General features: G+C 30.4%; 1 protein-coding gene across 1 annotated transcript in view; it reads right to left on the reverse strand.

Moving 5' to 3' along the window:
* The window catches only part of LOC129218245 (protein FAM98A-like), a 51,634-nt gene that overhangs the window by 18,379 nt on the left and 11,631 nt on the right, over positions 1–21,624 (reverse strand). The window contains exons 2-7 of the mRNA XM_054852469.1: positions 19,139–19,287; positions 17,963–18,019; positions 13,610–13,687; positions 10,046–10,128; positions 5,386–5,496; positions 567–767 (exon numbers count right to left, since the gene is read on the reverse strand). Of these exons, the coding sequence (XP_054708444.1) occupies positions 567–767; positions 5,386–5,496; positions 10,046–10,128; positions 13,610–13,687; positions 17,963–18,019; positions 19,139–19,287 (679 nt within the window). The remainder of the gene's footprint in view (positions 1–566; positions 768–5,385; positions 5,497–10,045; positions 10,129–13,609; positions 13,688–17,962; positions 18,020–19,138; positions 19,288–21,624) is intronic.

A 21,624-nucleotide genomic window follows, 5' to 3' on the forward strand; every position in this document is an offset into this window, starting at 1 on the left:
ATATACTAATGGTTAGATTACAAGTAACATTTTTAAAATATAGGTCATCATTTCTTTGTTTTTTCGCAGTATCATTCATTTACGGATGTTATAAATAATGGTTAATACGAACAAATTCTTGGATTTTTGACATTTTGTATTAATGAGTTCAACTCTATGTCGTTGCCTCAGAGCAACAGTGGAATATCCTCATGTTATTCCTAGGATTAGGTGTCTTAGTGTTACTCTGAGGCGACAATATGCAATGTGACTGCATTGTGTAGAATTCCCAATGACTACGTAATTTATGTATGCACTACGCTGTTCAATGTTTGCTCAAATATTGCATTTTAACCTTTTCTCTTTTCTCCAAATAAGTAAAAGTAAATATTGTATTAATTCTAACAAAATTTAATAGAGATTAATCCTGCAACTGCATTTTATCTAAAGAATACCATCACTGCAGAAAACATATACATGAAAAACAAAGTTTGCACTCTTTTCCACTTTTTCAAAAGTGATGCAGTTTCTTTGCCCATCACTGAGCATACAAATATATTAGAAAAACATGTATGGCTTACAAGTACCTTTAGCCGGTCGGCCCAAAAGAATGATTGAATTGTGACATCTAAACGAGTTAACAATAAAGTTCTTCTTGTTCTGTATTCCTTGTACAATTCTTGATATAAATGTTCTAATTGAAACCACTGCTTTTCTGTTAAGGAGCCGGAAAACAATAAATCACCAACAATGTCTTTTGGCATCCTTGTACCACAAATCATTTTTAACTAGAAACAAAATATTGGATTACATATTAGCATTGTATGAACATAAAATTAAAAGCAATAAAGTAAATGAAATACTAACTAAAAGTATCATTTACTTTCATGAAGATTAAACGATAAATCTTTTGTTCAGATACAGCATTGCATACAAAATCATAATCATAAAAAAATGAAAAATAAAATTAATCATAAAAAAAATTATTAAATAAAAACCAAAAAACTAAAAAGAAAAATGTATAAGCCCAGTAGTTTAGAATGTTATTAAGTACTACCGAATAATTACACCGTTGAAATAGTTTTATAACCGTACACAGATAAGACAAATCATAAATTCAAAAGCAGAATAGAAGGATCAACAGTTGGGGCCCATTCTTTCCTGATTCAAGGAACCCCGTAAAATTTGAATGAGCCTCAACTGTTGATCCTTCTATTCTGCTTTTGAATTTATGATTTGTCTTATCTGTGTACGGTCATAAAACTATTTCAACGCTGTGGTTATTCAGTAGTAGTTAATAACATTCTAAACTACTGGGCTTATACATTTTTCTTTTTAGTTTTTTTGGTTTTTACGCAGTCGGGTTTTTTGTTTTTATTTAATAATTTTTTATTTTACACTTTTTAGTTAATTTTCATTGACTTAGTTATTATGATTATAAGACGGTACATTTCTCAACCTAGTCATTTCATTGAGAGAGTTTGTTTGTATCGTGAGGTTTATTAAGTAACTTGCGGTGGTCTAAACTACTGATAATTAGTCCTCTAAGGACCTAACTCGGCTTAAAGCTACATGTGTTTGACCTTCGGCAAAAATGCGCGAACTTAAGTCAACCACAGCGCAGCTATATAAGCCTGGATAACTCATGATGATGCGAAATCGGAAACGTCATCAGCCAAATCTTTCTCGCAAAACTAAAAAAAATCGTCAAAAAAGTACATGTCGTGAAACTCAGTCCCTTGAATCAAGGCAAAAACAAATGCAACATGTTAGAGATGAAAATCGAATTAGTAGACTTTCTTTCTTTTGGTGCTTATTGCACGGGTTTATTTTGACTTCGTTATGCATAATATATTTTTTATTAAAGTACAGAATACATATAAAGAACACATGAAAGAATTTAAATCAGAGAGAGGGAAAAGTACATCTGGAGTGAGGGTGTCTTGACCCACCACCTCAAGTGGGAGAAGCGATCACTTAGACCACTCGCCCATTGAAACACCCAATTAGTAAACTCGGCAAACAAAAAAATTCATGCAGCGAAAACTACCTGCATTTGTCGCACACAGGTAGCATGTGACACAGTGTGCAACCCCCAACGTGTGCCAATCCCGAACTGACAAAATGGCAACCGGTTTTTGAAATGGTACTTTTGATTACTGTCATATGTTTAGTGACACTCAGAAAGTTAGACAAATCGATTGACGTAAGAATTACCAAAATTGGCCAAGGCGTTTAGCCTGTAGAATACCACATAGAAATGGACATACATACGTAGACTGATAAACACATTACCTTCCTTTGCGTGCGCAGTCGGTAATTATGATTCATAAAATCCAAATGAATCCAATGGATTTAAAAATGATATAAGAAGTATGGACAACAACATAAAAAATAATGCTCTCCAGATAGTGTGACATACATACAAACAAACTTATCTTTGTTGAAAGAATGAGTTTAAAAAAAGGACTTTACTTTTAATTGCAAAGAAAACAATGAGCAATGGCTTTGACTGCTCAAATAAAGATTTATCTTAAACAGTAAAAACTAATCATGCATCTCAAAATTCCAAAAAGATGTAAAGCAGGTTTGCCAACCTTGAAGAAACTATTTGAGGAGCATCTGTGGTGATTTGAGGAGCATTTTGAAATTTTGCAGAGCAGCTTGGTATTTTGTACGAAAATCAATATAAAATAATCAAAACCTCTGTTCTAAAATTGTTTTTGATCTTTGACAATCATTTTAAGCGCTAGTTCAAAAAAAAAAATAAGTTAATAAAATAGCTTTAAACACTATGTCATGCTTTGAGTAAGCATCCTTAATTTCCAATAAAAACATGCCTGTTATAATAAACTAGCAAAATATAATAAAAAAAAATTTAATTGTTTTAGAATCTTTGTGGTAAGCCTGGTCAGAATTAAGACCAAACAGGAAATGCGGAGCAAAATAACTAATTTGTGGAGCTGCAGAGTTTTGCTATTTTTGTGGAGCAGTTGGCAACCCTGTGTAAAGCATTTTTTAAATTTTTGATTTCCAGTACACAACAGGTTTCAAAGCAGAAAGATAGCAAATCATTTTGACTTTTAACTATCCAATCTCTTCCTACCCATTAGGTGCACTCTTTTAAAGCAGAAAGTAAAAAGATCAATAATTAAGCATAACTGAATTACTGATATTCTTATTAAGACAGTTGGCCTCAACATTTAACAACACACAAATATTTTAGACTTGTTACTGAATAATGGGAAAACAAAGAAAAAACATATTTTCCAAAAGTTATCTTTTCTACATTTACAAACTGCATATGAGGTCAAATATATTATTTTTCATGATTTTAAGCATTTACATATTTATTTATTTATTTTTTTGGCTTAAAATTAATTGAAAAATAGTCACATAATACATAAAGGTGATAAAAATAAAGAAATATTACTTATTTTAAGAAAATAAAAATAAAATTTTCTAAGCGATTCAAATAGTTTTCTCACTTTTCTTTTTAGACATATAGCATCTAAGGTCAAAAATAAAATATTAAAATATTTGATGCCATAAAAGGATGATCCCTGTACTGATTTTAAGTCATATGGTATTTAAAACGAATCAATTGTGTTATTGGAAGTGGAAATGTAATTGGACATTTTGAAACCAAAATATTATTGTCTGAAGTAGACATTGGTTGTATCACTTTTAGATTTACGGACACATAGCACTTTACGACATACATAGAATACCTTTGTGTTTAGCAAAATATTGCAGACATGTTTTGGGGTTTCAAGATTCTTCAATGCAATGGTGTAAGCTCATGAATGTAAAATCATTTGACAGTGTTTGGTTGGATGACTTTATACAGAGTATTTGCTACATTTAGAGTTTACAAATGACTTTTGCTTGTAACTTTCCATGATTGCAGAATGCAAATTTTTTTGAAAAAACATATATTTTCCACAAAATTTGTCAAAATTAATGATATGTCAAAATAAAACTTCAATCATAAGAGTCATGCTTTCACATGTTCATAAAAATCAAATTGAAGCACACTGTAACTAACTGCACTAGTTACTCAACTCAAAAATATAACTCAATTATTGTAACTCAAAAACAATTAATGCAACAGTGACCAATGATACACATGAAACACAAACAATTAGAGTGTTAAATTTAACATTGGCCTCTAGGAGTATGGTATTATAAATTTTAAAACATTCAATAGTTTTCGCAGTAAACCACAAACCAAACAAAAATTTTCGACAGATAAAATTACATGAAAACAAGTTTCGGATACATTATTCTGTTTGAGTACCTGATATAAAAACAATTGAAAAACCTTCTATTGCAATTTTGCTCATGTTCAGGGTATTTTTTCCCTTAGTTTGACTGGACTAGTAATTACTGTGTAAAATTTCATGACTCTAAGAAAAGAATCAAATAAAGAGAATATTTACAAAATATTTTTAATTCCTTAGTACGTTAAGTGGAAGAAATTCATAACTTCCTAATGCAAACTACTGCATAAAATTTCAAGCATGAGAGATTTTATTATTTCTGCTATGGCAAGAGGCCTGAACTTTGGTAACTTTATTGTAAAAATTCTTAAATGCTAGTGACACGTAAGAAAGTAACTACATACCTGATAAGCTGCAATACTTCAAACTTTTAATCACCTCAACGACATTTCTTAATTGTGCAAACAATGAGCAATTTTAATAATTAGTGTGAATCTACAATTAAGCTTTCTTATGTAAAGTACGGCTCAAATTTGTTATTCTTTTAGTTCAAATTTGTGTTAAAAATAATATATTGTTCATAAATTTCCAAATTGCTAAGTTTAAGAGTACACTGGTAATTTCTACTTTTGGTAGGCTGTCTAAAATTAAGGCATTTCCCCTCCATCATTTATTCTCACCTCCAATAATGACATTGATAAGGTCTGTCATGGAGGTGAGAAATTTTCCATTAATATAGGCCAAATGGATACATTTTTCAGGGAAAGAAATTTTTCATTGTTGCTACAACCTCCACATGTTAAACATATGAAAACATGTGCACTTTTTACATTTGTTTACATTCCTGAAATTCAATTTTACAGACGTGAGAATTCTAAATAACCATACTTGGTGTGAAGTAATATAGCGGTCTGGACAGTATACTGTGCAGTTTAATAAATCTTTTAACACAAATTCTTTTAACATTAAAAATTATTTGTCCCTTATGCTTTGTGTTAAATGTTTTCCACTGTACTAGCTAAAGTACAATGAAATCTCAATAATAAAAACAATGTTCTTAATGTTGGATTATTATTTTTTGTCTCTGTAATGGTTTCCAACTTTTTATTCCACTAAGTAAAATTAAGTAACTTGGGGAAAATTTGCAAGGATATTGAAACTAATTTGTTATTAATGTTCTAACCTTTTTCTGCAATTCAGTGAAAAGTTGCTGTGTTGTAATAGAATCGGGTGGTTTTCTGAAGTGTAAAGCAATCAATGTCTGCTTTAAGTCTTTTGCTGTTTTAGATTCAGCCTGTAAATAAAAATATTTATAAATACTGGCTATCACTATGTTTATTAAAATATTAAAATCAAATATTTTAAATGAATAAACAAATTATACATTTATTTTATTCATCAAATGACACTGGTTCAATCTGAGAAAAGAAGGTGAAAATGAACATTTCACAGAGTTTAGAATTTAAACTTTTCAAGATTTAATTAAATATGTTTCAAAGCATTGCAGATTTAACTGAAATATATCTCAGTTTCTAATGCTAGGACAAACAATCACTTAACAAATAAACTACTCTAAATAATAATTAACTTCAAACTAAATTTAAAAATAAGAATATGTGAGGCAGCATATGATAACTTTGAACTTTGAAGAAAATTGTAAGACATGGTACAAAAAGACTTAAAATTCAAACATGACGTGCATTTTGGGCTATGCTGTAGGGTGCAGCAAAAAGTACTGGAAATATTTTTAAAAATTAATCTTTGGCGCGGGGTGGGAAAGTTGCGTTTTAAGTACATTAGTTCACATTAGAGGTTAGTATTCAGAATATATATATATATATATATATATATATATATATATATATATATACAGGGTGTTCCATTTTAACCTGCAAGACCTTATTTTTGCAACTGTTAGTCCTAGATGTATACTTAAAATTGCAAAAATGTTTAAAATCAAATGCAAAGTTAAGATGTTGAAAGTTTGAAGCAAAAATAAAAATGAGTCAAAAAATACAAAACTTAACTTTTTATGTGGGCTCCAGGTCCCCTAACTTCTATTTAGGGAAATAATCTTCATTGAAAAATAATTCCAACACAAAAAGTTTGAAATTATTACGACCAATATTCACTGAGATATAAAACGCAGCTTTTTGTGACTTACACCACTTTTCACTCCCCGTCAATTTTAGGGAGGAAATATAGTGTTTAAAATTACATGTGTGCCTAGAGTGTGATTTTTCAAATCATTCGAGGTTTTCTAGGGTGTTTTTGCATATCACGGCAAAACATTTGCATTTATTTTTGAATAGCAATGAAAAATATATATACCTTGTTTTTCTTACTTTGACTCATGGAATATCTACTTGAGTTTTGGCAGCACAAATGTCAAGTTTTTTGTGTTAGTAATAGTTTTCAATGGAGATTATTCCTCTAAATATTAGTTAGGGGACCTAGGGTCCGTATAAAAAGTTAAATTTTGTAATTTTTTGACTCATTTTTATTTTTGCTTCAAACTTTCAATATCTTAGCTCTGCATCTGATTTGAACATACTTGCAATTGGAAGTATACATCTAGGACTAACGGTTGCCAAAGTAAGGTCTTGCAGGTTAAAATGGAACACCCTGTATATCTATATATATATATATATATATATATATATATATATATATATATATAGTATATATAGGGTGCATCAGTACAGTGATTTTTTGCTGTACTAAGGATAATAAACATGTTTTCTTATCGTATTTGGTTGTCCTTTTGGTGATTTGTGGGGCCACTACTGCGCCAGGAGAGCGTTTCCAACCATGCATTGCTATGTGGTTTCCTACCATCTAGGTGTACTCTATCTGCCCTGAAAGTCTGTAAACACTGTACTGATACACCTTGTATATATATTTTTTATATAATGAATGAAAGTTACAATACCATAGTACAAAATTAATTCAAACTGTTTTTTTACTAAGTTTATCACATTCAAAGTAATTTTAATGTAAAAGAAAGCAATCAGATGATAAATTCTAAAAAATTGTTGTTTTCAATTTTTCTTAAATCTTATAACGCATTACATTAACCTTATTATTTCAAGCTCATATAAATGTAACACAGTAACTAGAAGCAAAAAAAGTCATAACGTTAAGTAGCAATAAATATATAATCAATTCATTACTACTTAACATTAGCTGTTAATTTTTCATATTAAATATGCAGTTTAAAAAAGATGAAAACATTTAGATATTAAATTTTGCAGTAAATTAACTTCTAAAAAGATTCTGAAAGAAAAATAGTTTTTGACAAAATCCATACCGTTATAGTAGCTATCTAATGAAAACCATATTTTAGACTATAACAGGGTTGCCAAAATTGGAGGAACACTTTGAAGAGCATCTGTGACGATTTTGAGGAGCAATTTTAAAATTTTGCGGAGCATTTCAGTGCTTTGTATAAAAATCAATGAAAATAACTAAAACCTCTTATCTAAAATTGTTTTTTAGCTTTAATATTTGTTTTAAGCACTAGTAAGAAACAAATATTTTTTAAATTAATAAAACAAGCCTTAAACAATATTTCAATCTTTGAGCATAAGCATCTTGAATTTCTCATATTTACATGTTTGTCATGATAAAATAGCAAAGTATAAGCTTGAAAACGTTCGGGTGGAAATGCGGAGAAAATAACTTCTTAGCAGAGCCACAGAGTTTCCCCATTTGTGAGGAGCAACTCCAAAAAATGCGGAACAGTTAGCAACCCTGTTATAAGGAACACTTCTAAAATTCAGATGCATTTTATACGTGAAATTACTGAGATTCTGAATGACAGAGCTTGAGGAGGACATAATTTTTGGTGGTTGCAGCTAACAAAGGGTTTTGTCATTGAACATATCATACATGTTTTTTTTTTTTTTTTTTTTTTTTGAGAAATGTAATTTTTTTCTTCATTTGTGTCACATTCATTACAATGTCCTGTACCTCCTCCTTCTTGCTCCCTGAAAAAGTATTTTGGCTGTGACTATAGTTGTGATGCGGCCTGCCAATGAGCCTTTGGTTTTAGCTGCATTTCCCAATTTTAATGATAAAATTATTCATCAGTCACTGAAGAGACTAAGACAGCAAAAAATCACTTGAATAAATTGTAATTTATAATGATATTTTAAGCAATTTGGGTTCGCATTTGTATGTAAGGTAAATGCAAGCAAGATTATTTATGGCGTAACATGCTACCGTGATTATAATTTTATCAAATCATATATCAGGAAAGAAATTAATTATTCATTAAGCAGAATTGCAGATAAACAAACCAAATTTGTCTTTTACTACATTATTATTATTGCTATAAGAACAATTTATTTTATTTTTTAATTTTTTTAAATTAATAATTATAATACTTCATGTTGATAAATTTACAATGTTATATGGGCAGGACATGAATTTACATTTCACAAAGTAAAAAAAAAAAACATTTCTATTTCAAATTGACATAAAATTCAAATATTATGGTTAAAACATTTCAGCCAAATTATCAGCATTCGGCAAAATATGCTATTAAATGTATCTGTAGGTTACATGTTTTTCTTTCATCGAAATCCGTTCAAATCTTCTGGTGCCCCAAGAGCCCTAAATATAGTTCAAAATGCACCGTTTTATGAAAATTTAAAGAAAATACTTTTTTTTAATTCCATTTGTGGCACAAAGCGGGAGATTCTGGTTTTAGATGTATAAGTTTACATTTTTTTTTTTTTTTTTTTGAAATCAAAATCCATACATATTGTCCAGTGACCCAAGCGCTTCAAAATAATTAAAAATTGAGTTTTAGAAAAATTTACAAAAAGGAGTTTTTTTCTATTACATGTTTTATAAATTTATAATTTTGGTTTGGAGTATGAAGGTTGCATGAGAGTTTACATATTTTATACAATCAAAACTTGTTCATACTTTTTGGAGTGCCAAAACATGTAAAAGAGCCACAAGTGAATGAAAACATAACATAAATATAAACTAAATTTTAAATCTTCATAAAAATTGTCAGAATGGCTCAGTATTGACACTGGCTCTGTCAACAAATTTTAGCTTGTTTTACTCAATGTTGTTAATATTCTAACTTATAAACTTGTCAAAGATGTAGTCAATTTCTTATTTTGGAACCAGTCATTATTAAACTATGACTGCACTAAGTGCAATATTGGGTCACAAATAGGGACTACTGGGCTCTCACTCAGTCATATCTCAATACTCAAGGGCCCCCCCCCCCCCTAAAGCAGTTTTAGGCATCTTTGGTCACTTTAAGGAGAGGCATGATGCAAACGGATTCTCTAGATAAACATTCGAATACAGCATTGACGAAGCAGTCGCACTGTCAGGAACTTCATATGTTTCACATTTGTTACAATAAAGTAGAAAAAAATTTTTTTTTCTTTTGATTGATACTGCATCGTAATCTTGTATCCCTATACGTGGCTAAAGATGTAGAGCAAAGCGCAAATAGTTTAAGTTATTCAAATTTGTCTAAATTCAAATTTTAAGGGCGTCACTGGTGACTGAGCATGAGCGCTATTTTAAAATATTCTATGTTTTAAGCATGCATTTTTTCCAATTCTTTACTATTGTTCATTTCTGTTTTTTGGTCAAAATTACATCCATTTCTTCTATAGCCATTTTAATCTTGAATCTGATATTTCATTAATATATGTTCTATCTTTTTCAGTCACTTCCAGATTATTCAACTGCTGCATGTACAGCAGTTATTCTGGATATCAGCTGCTGGTCACACAGATGCAACATAACTCTGAATGAAAAGAAAATATATAAGAAAGCAGAAATAAAGATCAGAACTTAATATTTACCAATTCAATTTTCATGGCAGGCTGTTTCTTTGGTTTTTTAAGAGCTAACATTTTAGCAGCTTGAAGTTCAGCAGAAAGATACACTAAAAATGAATAGAAGATACTGCATTTGAAAATTTCAAACATAAATGAGCAAGCATATGTTTATAATTAAGTAAGAATAACATTTTAGAGCAGGAGTTTGTGGTAGACTCAGAAATAAATTCCTTCCCCCTTTCCCTTAGTTTTGTCACATTTGAAAAAATAATTCTTCCCCAAAAATTTACTTTTTCTTTTCACAATGCTTTCACACTTTCATGTTCATAGTTACTACACTATAAAATATTTTGCATTTTTCATATCTTTCTTCATTCAACACACAATTTATTTTGGGCACTACAATAAAAGAGAAATTATCAGAAGTTACAGTTCTACTATTTCTAACTTTAATATCTATTTTCTCCTACAAACAGGAATCAAACAAGAAATAGCTAATTTGTTCAATAGTCTTTGCTTAGTCATTAGGGTAACTTTGAGCAAAAATATCTCTATTTTAAATTTCCCACTCATGTTATAATAGTTTTAGTGTATTTGTTTGCATAAAACAAAAGAAACTGTCCTAAAGTATTGTATAAAAATCCAAAATTAAGAAATAACACTCATTAAATTCATTTAAAAAGAATTATTAGCCTAGTTCAAAAATATCCTGCTACTCATAACAACATTAAGTTGCGTCAGAAATAGGATGAAAATTAATTATGTTAATAAAAGTCATGTACTTTTAATGCAGTAAAACAAAAGATTGAAATGTTTAAAAACTCTCCCTTTGAACTTCCCAACATCACAAAATTTCTATAATTTATAATATTGCATAGAGCATTACAATGTAAGAATAACACTTCCAAAATAGTTCCCACACAAAACTTTAATATTCTTCAATAATGCAACTAACTAACCCCCAGTTTTCTGGGTTTTTTTTTTTTTTTTTTTTGGAAAATAAAGAGTAGAATACTTATTTCATAACCTTGCTGGGACAGGAATGTGCAGCACTGGGCATTCATTTTTTTTTTTTTCATCAAGTATACTAAAAAATTTGAACAGGCTTATAGTTCACCGGCATGGCTCAAACTTAACCTAAATGATTGCAACACAATGCCAATCACTTATTGTTACCAAATCAATCTAACATCATTTTCTCTATTGATTTACATCATGACAAGCCATTTGACTAAGCTCTGGTAGATCACTACGTTGTCTCTGCACCATATGTATTAGAACAGTAAGTTGTTACTTTTAAGAAATGCTTTCAACCTTTGTTAAAAATAAAATGCGTAAAATTATTTCTGTGCAATAAATTTGTGACCAGTTTTGCATCAATCAATTTCTAGCTTTGTGTGCAATGTAGCATGCAAACATTATAGTTGTGACCATATATTCCTTATGCAGGGCTCATAGTGGGTGGAAAAAAATATATAGGAGTTTAAAAGAAAAAATATAGGAGGTTGATAGCAAAATATATAGGAGCTTGATAACAAAAGATGTAGGAGTTTTAAAAGGAAAATAAAGGAGTTTGGTATAAAAACATAAAGGAATTTCAAAAAGTATAGCATCTAATATGTTTGGAGCACCGTACAAAAAAAGAAAAAAAAAGAAAAAAAAAAGAACGCCAGTATCAATACAATTCTATAGTGCATGAAGTCATAGCAATGTGAAGAGTCACAGATGTGCGAGCAAATGAATTTTTGTACTCGCAGTTGCTTATATGAATCATGTTTGTTTAAGACAATTTTGATTCAATTAAGCAAAATTATGTGTGCGTGTTTTTCTTTTTTTTAACGAGGAATCCACATACAATTTCAGAGAATTTTATTAAATTCTGGTCAAGCGATATATTATTAGAAGTATACCGCACACTCAAAATATCCATTCTTTGATTATTTAAAAAAATATCATCACAAAACAGTGTGAAAAAGCAATTACAAAATTCAGATTTTAACTTAAGTGCTTTAAAAAATGCATCTCTCATTGATTGCTGAAACTAGATAACAATTAATTTGGACATTCTTTTTTCAATTTCATAAATCTACCCATAGTCTTTGGTATTGGTACCTCATTGCTTCTATGCTAACATTACCAATGAAAAGTCAACTCCATGTCTCTCTCATCTCACTGGTTCTGTTGGACATATCATAAGAAAATTGTTACAAAAAGTGTGCGACACTTTGCCTCCCCTTCATTTCACTATTTACAGGGGGAAAAAACTAATTTTACTAAACGAAGGTAAAGAAAAAAAAGAATGCATCATGTTTTTTGGAGAGAGAAAGACAAATGGTGTCAGTCTCATGAGCTTGATTCATTTAAGGGACATCAAGAGACATAATTAAGGGACATGTTTGATTCAAATATTCTGCAATTTTTTAATGTTAAAACTGGATTTCGTTTCATTTTTGAGAAATTAATTCATAAATGGCTGATTTAATTACCCGGTGCTCACGCCATAACTTACAGTTAATGTGTGTGTATATATATATATATATGTACACATAATTGTATAAAGGGTGAATTTGACTTAATCTGTCAAACGAAAGGGGTTGTTAGAAGATCCCAAGTGGAGCATAGAACCATCCATTATCCTCTCCAATTTGTACTTTTAACCGAGTAGATTAAAAAAATGAGCCAAAAAAAAAAAAAATCTGAGATGAAGACCGATTTTTGAAACATTTGAAGTACTCAAAGTTAAATTGTTACCAAAATTTGAAAATGCATTTTCAAAAACAATCCTTTGAGCTACAACCGGTCATTTATACTACATGTAAGATTATATGTGACAAAATTAAAAGCTTTCAAAATCTTTACATCAGTACACTTAAAGTTAACATGTTATACTATTAAAATTACAAAGTAAACTCATTAATTGAAAACAAGTTAAAATTTGCAAGTAAAACCATCTATATTTCGTACATTTCATAAAAATAATTAAATAGAAGTTTAGTACATATGCCAACATTAAAGATTTAAGAGTGCACAGTGCAAGGGAGAAAGAAGAAAAAAATGGATCAAAGGTTTTTGGACTTTTGGGTAGCATTTAACATCCAATGAAAAAAATATAGGAATTAGTGAGAAAATATAGGAAATATAGGAGAATATCTGACAAATTGTGAAAATATAGGAAATATAGGAGAATATCTGACAAATTGTGAAAATATAGGAAATATAGGAGAATATCTGACAAATTGTGAAAATATAGGAAATATAGGAGGACTATGAGCCCTGCTTATGATTCTTGCTTGTTATTGTGTGCCTGACCTACATATAGATTATTGATCAATGGTTCTGAATTACTTTGCATTTATAACAGAATACTTTGATACAGTAAATGATTTGAAAAGTATACAAAAAATGATAACGTACAAGAAAATGTATAATTTAGAGCAAATTTACTTTTTGGAAAAGCAAATAAATGTAAAACAACACACTTTGAAAAACTTTTTCGTTCTTAAAAAAGCAAAATGGAAACAAAAGGCTTTTTTTTTTCCTTTTCTGTAAGAGAATGGTTAATACTTCAAAACAATTACTTCAACATACATATCAAAAAAAGTTTATTGTCAGAACTATCAAGCCTATCAGTAACCTGGCCTCTAGTCAAGCATTTGATTGGACAACCTAAAACAAAAAGAAAGAAATTATTCAACTAAGCCAAGAGTGAAAAGCATTCAAAATGAGTATCATTTTAAACCCATAATTAATTATTTTGAAATGGAAGAAGTTTATTCCATGTCATGAAATTTAAAATAAAACCTAGTTAATCTCTATTTAATGAACCTCTATTTTAGGATTCTAATAAATTTATATTAATTTTTCTCAGGAAGTAAGAACATTTTAAGAATTTTCTAGTAAAACGACTTACAAACAATTACATGCTGCAGTCCCTGTTTCATCGACTTTTATTGTGTAACATAAAAGCAAAGTTTACCCTATCCATAATTTCTACATTTGTGATACCCTGTGTAGTTAAAAGTTTTTCTTTCAACGAAGTATCCCCAGAAGCCATGAATTAGGGTGTCATTTTTTTAGTTTCACTCAGTATCATCGATCTTTCACACACTATAGGAATTGAAGACTTGGCTCTATTTTAAACATTTTAAAGACTCACAAAATAAAAAAAAGTTTTAAAAATTAATTTTAAAGATTTTGTCTTTATATTCAATATTATGTTAGAATTTGACTTAACAGAATAAATTTCAATGAAGTCTTAGTAAAATATACCACCCACACATAATCAGTTGAAAAGTATTGGAGCTCTTCCATCAGCAAAATTGTTCTTTTCCAGCAAAGAGGTCTTCAAATTGGGGGTTGATGTTAATCAAAATCCATACTATTTGTAAGATCTAATTTTTTTCATAATATTCCATAAATGAATCTTTGCTTCTCCCCACCCCCTCACCCCACCCCTAAAAAATAACGTTTTCATTGTTGTTTGCATACTGGTTTGAAAAGAAGCAAATTATTTATTTTTTTTATGCTGCACAATGTAACTAAAAAATATATGCTAAATATTTCAAGACTTTTATGTGTGCAAATTAATTAAAACTTACTAATATGTAACGAAAGATTTCAAATATTAAATTCTGTATAATTTACTAGTTGTTGAGATAAATTATCAGGATGTAGAAGAAGAATGAAGTCTAAAACAGTATAAAAACAAACATAATACTTCAATATCAGACAAAATACATATTTTTTTACATGAAACTCTACATGTATCTTCCGCAGCTACTAATGCATCATAATTTTTAACCACAGATTTGCTACACTACACCAGACAGTGAAGAATGACACCTGAACCATTAATTATATTTCGATGGGAACAGAATATCATATAATATTCAATATAAAATGAACATATGCAGGGGTCTGTCCAGGATTTTTCAAAGTCCGTTTTTTGTGAAAAATCAAATAATTTTGTGAAAAATTAATTAATTTTGTGAAAAATCAAATAACTCCGCAAAAAAAAAAAAAAAATTTAAACGAAATTTTAGAATCTAGAAATGGCACAAACTGCATCATTTAAACTTAAAGTTCAGTGTTTTCCTCTTCTATGTTGAGAATATCATTCTGGAGTGCTCTTCTAGTATTTGGCGGGGGCAGCATCGCTCTCAAGTATCAACATTTATCTACCATTCTACATCATGTTAAATTATACTAGAAATATTTCTGTACAGTATTTGAAATAATTGTAACAAAAAAAAAAAAAAATCAGACAAGGGGGGCTCAGCATTTAACTATTTGACCCAAGACACTCTTAAAAAGCACAGAATTTTGTTTAAAACTTATAAATTCCATGATTTTAACAAAAATAAAAAGAGATTTTATTTGTTTACCTCTTAACAAAGCGTACTAAACATCAAAAATTCAAAAAATCGGATTCCCATAGCGGATGCAAAGAGATCGCAATTCTCTAAGTGAAGGCATCAAAAGTATTAAAACGGCTTGTAAAAGAAATATTTTTGATAAAATTATTTCAAAATTGCATTCTAGAGTCCCTATGATAAACATTTCATTAATATCTGCGGACACAGTTGAAGCAAAAAAAATTAAACCATCGATTCAACATTTTGATTTTTTATTCATAAAAGAAAATGGAATTTTGCTTTAAAAATTTGAAATGAGAGTTCTAACAAAAATAAAGAAACTTTTCATTTATTTACATCCTAATAAAGCGAAGTTAACTTGAAAAAAGAACAAAATATGGCTCTCATATCGGATGTTAAAAGCAGAGCCGTGTCCAAGGGGAGGGTTTTAGGGGTTAAACCCCTCCCAATGAAAAAAGAAAAAAAAACAATGAATCATTACAACGATTTTCCAAAACGTATTTTAAAATTTAATTGATTTTAGAGTTAAACTCTGATACAGTATTCACCCTCTTTAATATTTCCCCATCTTTAACAATCAACATTTTCCTCAATTGTAGGATTCCCAAGCACCTTCGCTTCTAAGTGCTTGAAAAAAATTAACGATGGATGAATGGTTGAAGAGTCTGGCAATGCTGCAAGCATGCAGGGGAAAATTATCTAAAAGAATATTAAATAATGATGTAGTCCCAGGGCCGGATTTGGAAGTGTGGAGGCCCCAGGGCAACGAAGGAGTGGAGGCCCCTAATCAGGGTACGAAAAGATTATATTTTCGAAAATATCCGATACTTTGATATATATCCGAATATTTTGATATATGTATTAAAATATCCGATATTTTCGACCCGTGAAAGTTAGGATATTTTGTAAAAATTTTATTGTGGGGGCCCCTTCGTTGTGGAGGCCCCAGGGCAGTATCCCCGCCTGCTTTCCCTTAAATCCGGCCCTGTATAGTCCACAAAGAAAAAAAAACTTGGGGGCGGGGAAAATGGTTACTTTGCTCACTATTAGATTTTTTTATGGTACGCCTTTAGTGTTGGATGAATTAGCCGTTTCACACATAAGAAAAATGTTTCTATGCGAAACAGCATTTTTTTTTTTTTTTCATAAAATTTGTATTTTCATTAAATTTCTGTTCAATGTTATTTGCTGAAAATACAAAAAAAAAAAAAAAAAAAACTAGCATTAGGTGCCATAAAAGGAATATGTGCGCCTTTTTTTTCCCCTTTTACAAATCGTTCAACTGTACAAATAAGATTTCATTAAAAAAAAAGCCACACACACACAAAACGTATATATATATAAAAAAAAAGCGTAGTTATCAAACTAAAATGAAATGAACTATTCAACACGCGTAGTTAGTTTTCCTTTGACAACGTAAGTTACAAAGGGAAAAAGTTTCAACCCCTCCCTTTATGAAATCCTGGACACGGGCCTGGTTAAAAGATTGCATTTTTCAAAATGTAGACATCTAAAGAAAAATAAACGGTAATTAAAAGAGTTTATTTAAAGTTAATCATCTTTGTTAGCATCGAAAAATCAAACCCATATAATTTTCTCATCAAATAACAGTTAAACATTGATCCGCACCATAAAAATGCAAATATTGACAAGTTGGTAAAATGATGAGAATATTTTTTAATCAAGTCATTATAAAGGTTCAATGCCAGATGCTAAGTGATGATAATTTTGAAGCTGGTAACCCTATCTGAATCAATCATATTTTTTCCCCACCCTTACTATCCCTTTGCAGTTCTAAGTTCATTTCGCAGGTATATATTATTATTGTTTATTAAATCATGAGGGGGGGGAGGAAAGTGCTTACCAACGCCTTTTCAGAAAAGTTTACAACAACACCGCTGCTAATTAGCTGTGATAAAACAAACAAAATTATTTAAGACCAAACTTATTTTCAGCTGTTAATTTCTTTCCAAGAAACAAACAACAAACATTATATTTATTTGGCAGTAGCAATCATTTATTGCTTGCTGGAGCATCGCAAGAGTGCCAATTTTTTTCTTTTTCTTTTTTTTTTTTTTGCAAAATTAGCAGATTTTGTATTAGTTGATCCCTTTAATTTGACTTCAAAAGAGGTTTCAAAAATTATTGGTTTTATACAAGGAAATATGTATGCATTATTTTGCTTTCAGATTTACTCTTTCAATAAACAATTTGTAAAAGATCCAATCTTGTTTATCAGAATTCTGTGAAGGGTCCGTTTTGGTGGATCAGGATTTTGTGAAAGGTTCGTTTTGGTTGATCGGATTTTTGTGAAGGGTCCGTTAACGGACCTAAATATCCTCAGGCCAGACCCCTGATATGGCTTAACAAGGTGAACATTCTAATGAATATCTGTTCAATTGTAGTTTTGATACAGTAAGGAACTTTTTTCTTATTCAAAAACATTCCATGAGATCTTGAAGAAAGTAAGTTAATGATTGATATGTTTTAATATTTAATGGAAACTTATAATCACAAAATATCTTTAGAATAACAACATTCAAGAAATCAATAGGAAATTGCTTACACATTTCCTTCAACAATGAGCTAACTTCAACTAGAAATCCAATCAGATCTTCAGCACCTATAAATAATATGCATTTATATTTAATTAAAATAGATGTAAATGAAGATAAGTGTTCAAAATATGAACTCTTTAATTAATAACTTTGGTAAGCACTTCATGCTTCCACAGCACAGATTCTCAGGTTGGGCACGTTTGACTCAGCATTTCATTCCTTCAATGCACCAATAAGATAGGTACCAAGCATTCTTGGGGACTAAACACTGGGCTTTTCGCATTCAGAGAACCACCTTAGAGGAACATTTGCCTTTGTGCACCACAGCCCTTGGTCACAAAGTGTGAGATAGGCACAGTAGGCCTTGGCCCCCATGGGCTGTTGCACCATTGAGTTTAAATGATAACTTAAAACAATACTCCTAAAATTTATAACAAATATTTTACCATTATATTATGAGTAATAATTTTTCACAATTACACTATACAAAAGCCTTGGGGGGGGGGGGGACACCTTAGAGTTAACATAAAACTAGTCATATAGCAGAACAGAATAAAAGAATAATAAAATCTACCAGATATTTAGTCAACAAATACCGGAATGATTTTAAATAATCTGGTTGCATAAAAAATGTGATGCATGGAACATGGGAAAAAAGAATCAGTAAATACATATTTAGTATGGTGCATACAAAATGCAAGGTTATTTATTTTCTGGAAGGATTTATTTGTTTCCAAAAACAGACACAAACAGATCAGTTTGTTATTTATCACAACTTGTATCACTTAGCACTGATTGCAAAACCTTTTTACAAACTAGAAATATAATTCAATACTGCTCAAATAGTTATTGAAGCATCAAAACATTAGGGCAATCTTGGAAACATAGACTTGAAATCTTATTAAATAAAACTAAGGAACATTTTAACGTAACTCTCCTTCATTTGAAGAAGAGGAGAAAAATTTTAAAAATTAATTTTGTTTTTAATCTGTCTCAAAAAGCTATATTTACAAAAAAAATCCAGTTCAAGGAACAAGGCAGGATTTTTTTTAAAGTAATTCTCCAATGTTCTTTTCTAGTCAAATTTATAACCATACAAATATTGGCCATGGAACATTACATATATTTTGTGGAACAAAATAGATTATAAAAGGAACTAAAAATTATTTTGAAGAACTGTTTACCTGAAACAGGGCTAACATGACTTTCAAGTTGGCAAAATAGCACAAGTTGGGAAGTTAACCATTGTACAACATCAACAAAAAGCATTCCTGGTAGTCCATCATTAAATATTTCCTCAAATTTAACACTGCTAAGAATGTCACTTTCATAGCTAAAATACATTAAAATCATAATTATTAAATAAGTTTCATTTTAATCAAGCAATAAAATAAATTACTTCATTCATACTTTCAGGCTTGGATTTATAAATTTTGGATCCCCTGCAAAAAATTGGAAGGTTCCCAAATTGTCAACAAGTTACCCCCTTTCCCCAAACAACGATCTGTCTAAATCAGTCATTATTTTTTGTTTTTTTTCAAGATTTCTACTAAAAAGTTTGAATTCATTTGTTTATTAATTTGTATTTGTTATTGTAATTATTTTAAGTGTTTTTAACTACTTGTATAATGCTTCCAGGAAATTATATGGATTTTTTTAATCATATGATTTTTGGAAACTCATTTTTTATCGATAAGTTATGTACAACACTAAATAAACAAATCTTGCCAAGAATTGCATAATTCATGCTTCAACTAATCTCTTAATTTCAATCCAAGTAAAAAATTTCCAAAACTTCTCTCTCTTACATCTTGGTTTTAGAAAGGTTTCCACATTCTGTAGGATTTGCTTTTATTTGGTTAATGATTTGGCTTTTGTTCCATTTTTTTTTGAGCAATCACGATTGGTTATTGTTCTCATTTGACTGTTTTGAATTCCTATCATTTTATTTTCCCACAAGCACCCTGTGCCAGCACCACCGCTGCATCGGCCGGCCTCACGATGCTGCTCCTCTTGCGAAAACAGTCTCCAGGATGCGTCCATATCCTACATGCATACATACACATACACGCCTATACACACATACACACACTCATGCCTGCGCACAGATACAAACACACACTCCTACATACACTCATGCCTGCACACAGACACATATGCCTACATACACACACGCGCGCATACACACACAGCACTGCATACACAACATGCATGCATGCACACACGTACCCACACATATGCATCTACACAAACACACACGCGCATTCATACATACACACGCTCGTGATTGCGAAAAACATAATTTGAATTCAAGACGCCAAAAATTCAAATTAATATATATATTTTTCTCTTTTTTTTTAATAAGTTTGACCCATGTTTTTGGAATTTGCAGGTTATTTTATAAATATTTTTTTGACTGTTGCTTGTTAAATGCATTCCACAGCTACAGAAAATGTCAGAACTAGATGTGTAAGAGCTGAGCTTAGTGCTGTAACCAGAAACAGTGGCCCGAGCTGCAATGTGAATGTTATAGGCAGGCTTGGAGTCAATTACAAGGGAATCTAATTGATTACAGGCACAAAAAAAAGGGGGATTACAATTACGATTATAATTCTGGCAAAACGCAATTACAATTACAGCAACTATCTGATTATGTAGAAAATGTAATCGATTATGATTATAATATGCCGATTATGGTTACAGACTAATATTATAATGTATCTATATATATATATATATATATATATATATATATATCACTCATTTGCATCAACAACGTGATGGTTGAAAATTATGACTTTTGATTTAATATTTAAGAGATAATTGCAACTTCCATGTAGTATATATAACCTTAAGAATTACTTATTTTGTATTATTGCGCTGTTTCAGGAAAAGAGCAATATATGAAAGGTAAAAAAACATTTAGGAAATTCAAATACAAATACAAATGTGACGACCAGCAACAGGCTCTGGGCCCAGCTAGGCTGGTCCTAGTCAATTAATTAGTCCCCAATGAAGATCAATGGCCCTCTTAAAGCTATCCACTCCCTTGCTCATTACCGCCTCTTCCGGTAAGCTATTCCAAGTGCCCACGACCCTGCTAAAGTAGTAGTTTTTCCTGATTTCCAAGATAGCCTGAGATTTAAATAGCTTAAAACAATGACCCCTTGTCCTGCTTTCCCCGCAAAAATTTAATCCATTTACATCTTTCATTTTGATAAATTTAAATAACTGAATCATGTCCCCTCTGACTCTCCTTTGCTCCAGGCTATACATGTTAAGCCTATTAAGTCTGGTATCATAATCTAAATCTGAGAGTCCCCTTACTAATTTAGTTACCCTTCTTTGAACCCTTTCCAATACAAAAATATCTTTCTTCAGATAAGGGGACCAAAACTGAACAGCATACTCCAAATGAGGTCTTACTAAACTCCTATATAAAGGCAGAAGAACTTTCTTAGATTTGTTTGAAATAGATCTATTGATAAACCCAAGCATTTTGTTGGCTTTGTTACTAGCAATACTGCACTGTTGACTAAACTTGAAGTCCTGATTAATAAAGATACCCAGATCCATAACATTTTCTACCTGATTTATGACTGAACCCTGTAAACAATATCTCATACGTTTATTTCCATGACCTAAGTGTAGCACTTGACATTTCCCTATA

Source organism: Uloborus diversus, chromosome 3 (genome assembly GCF_026930045.1).
Source record: "Uloborus diversus isolate 005 chromosome 3, Udiv.v.3.1, whole genome shotgun sequence".
Taxonomy (NCBI): Eukaryota; Metazoa; Arthropoda; class Arachnida; order Araneae; family Uloboridae; genus Uloborus; species Uloborus diversus.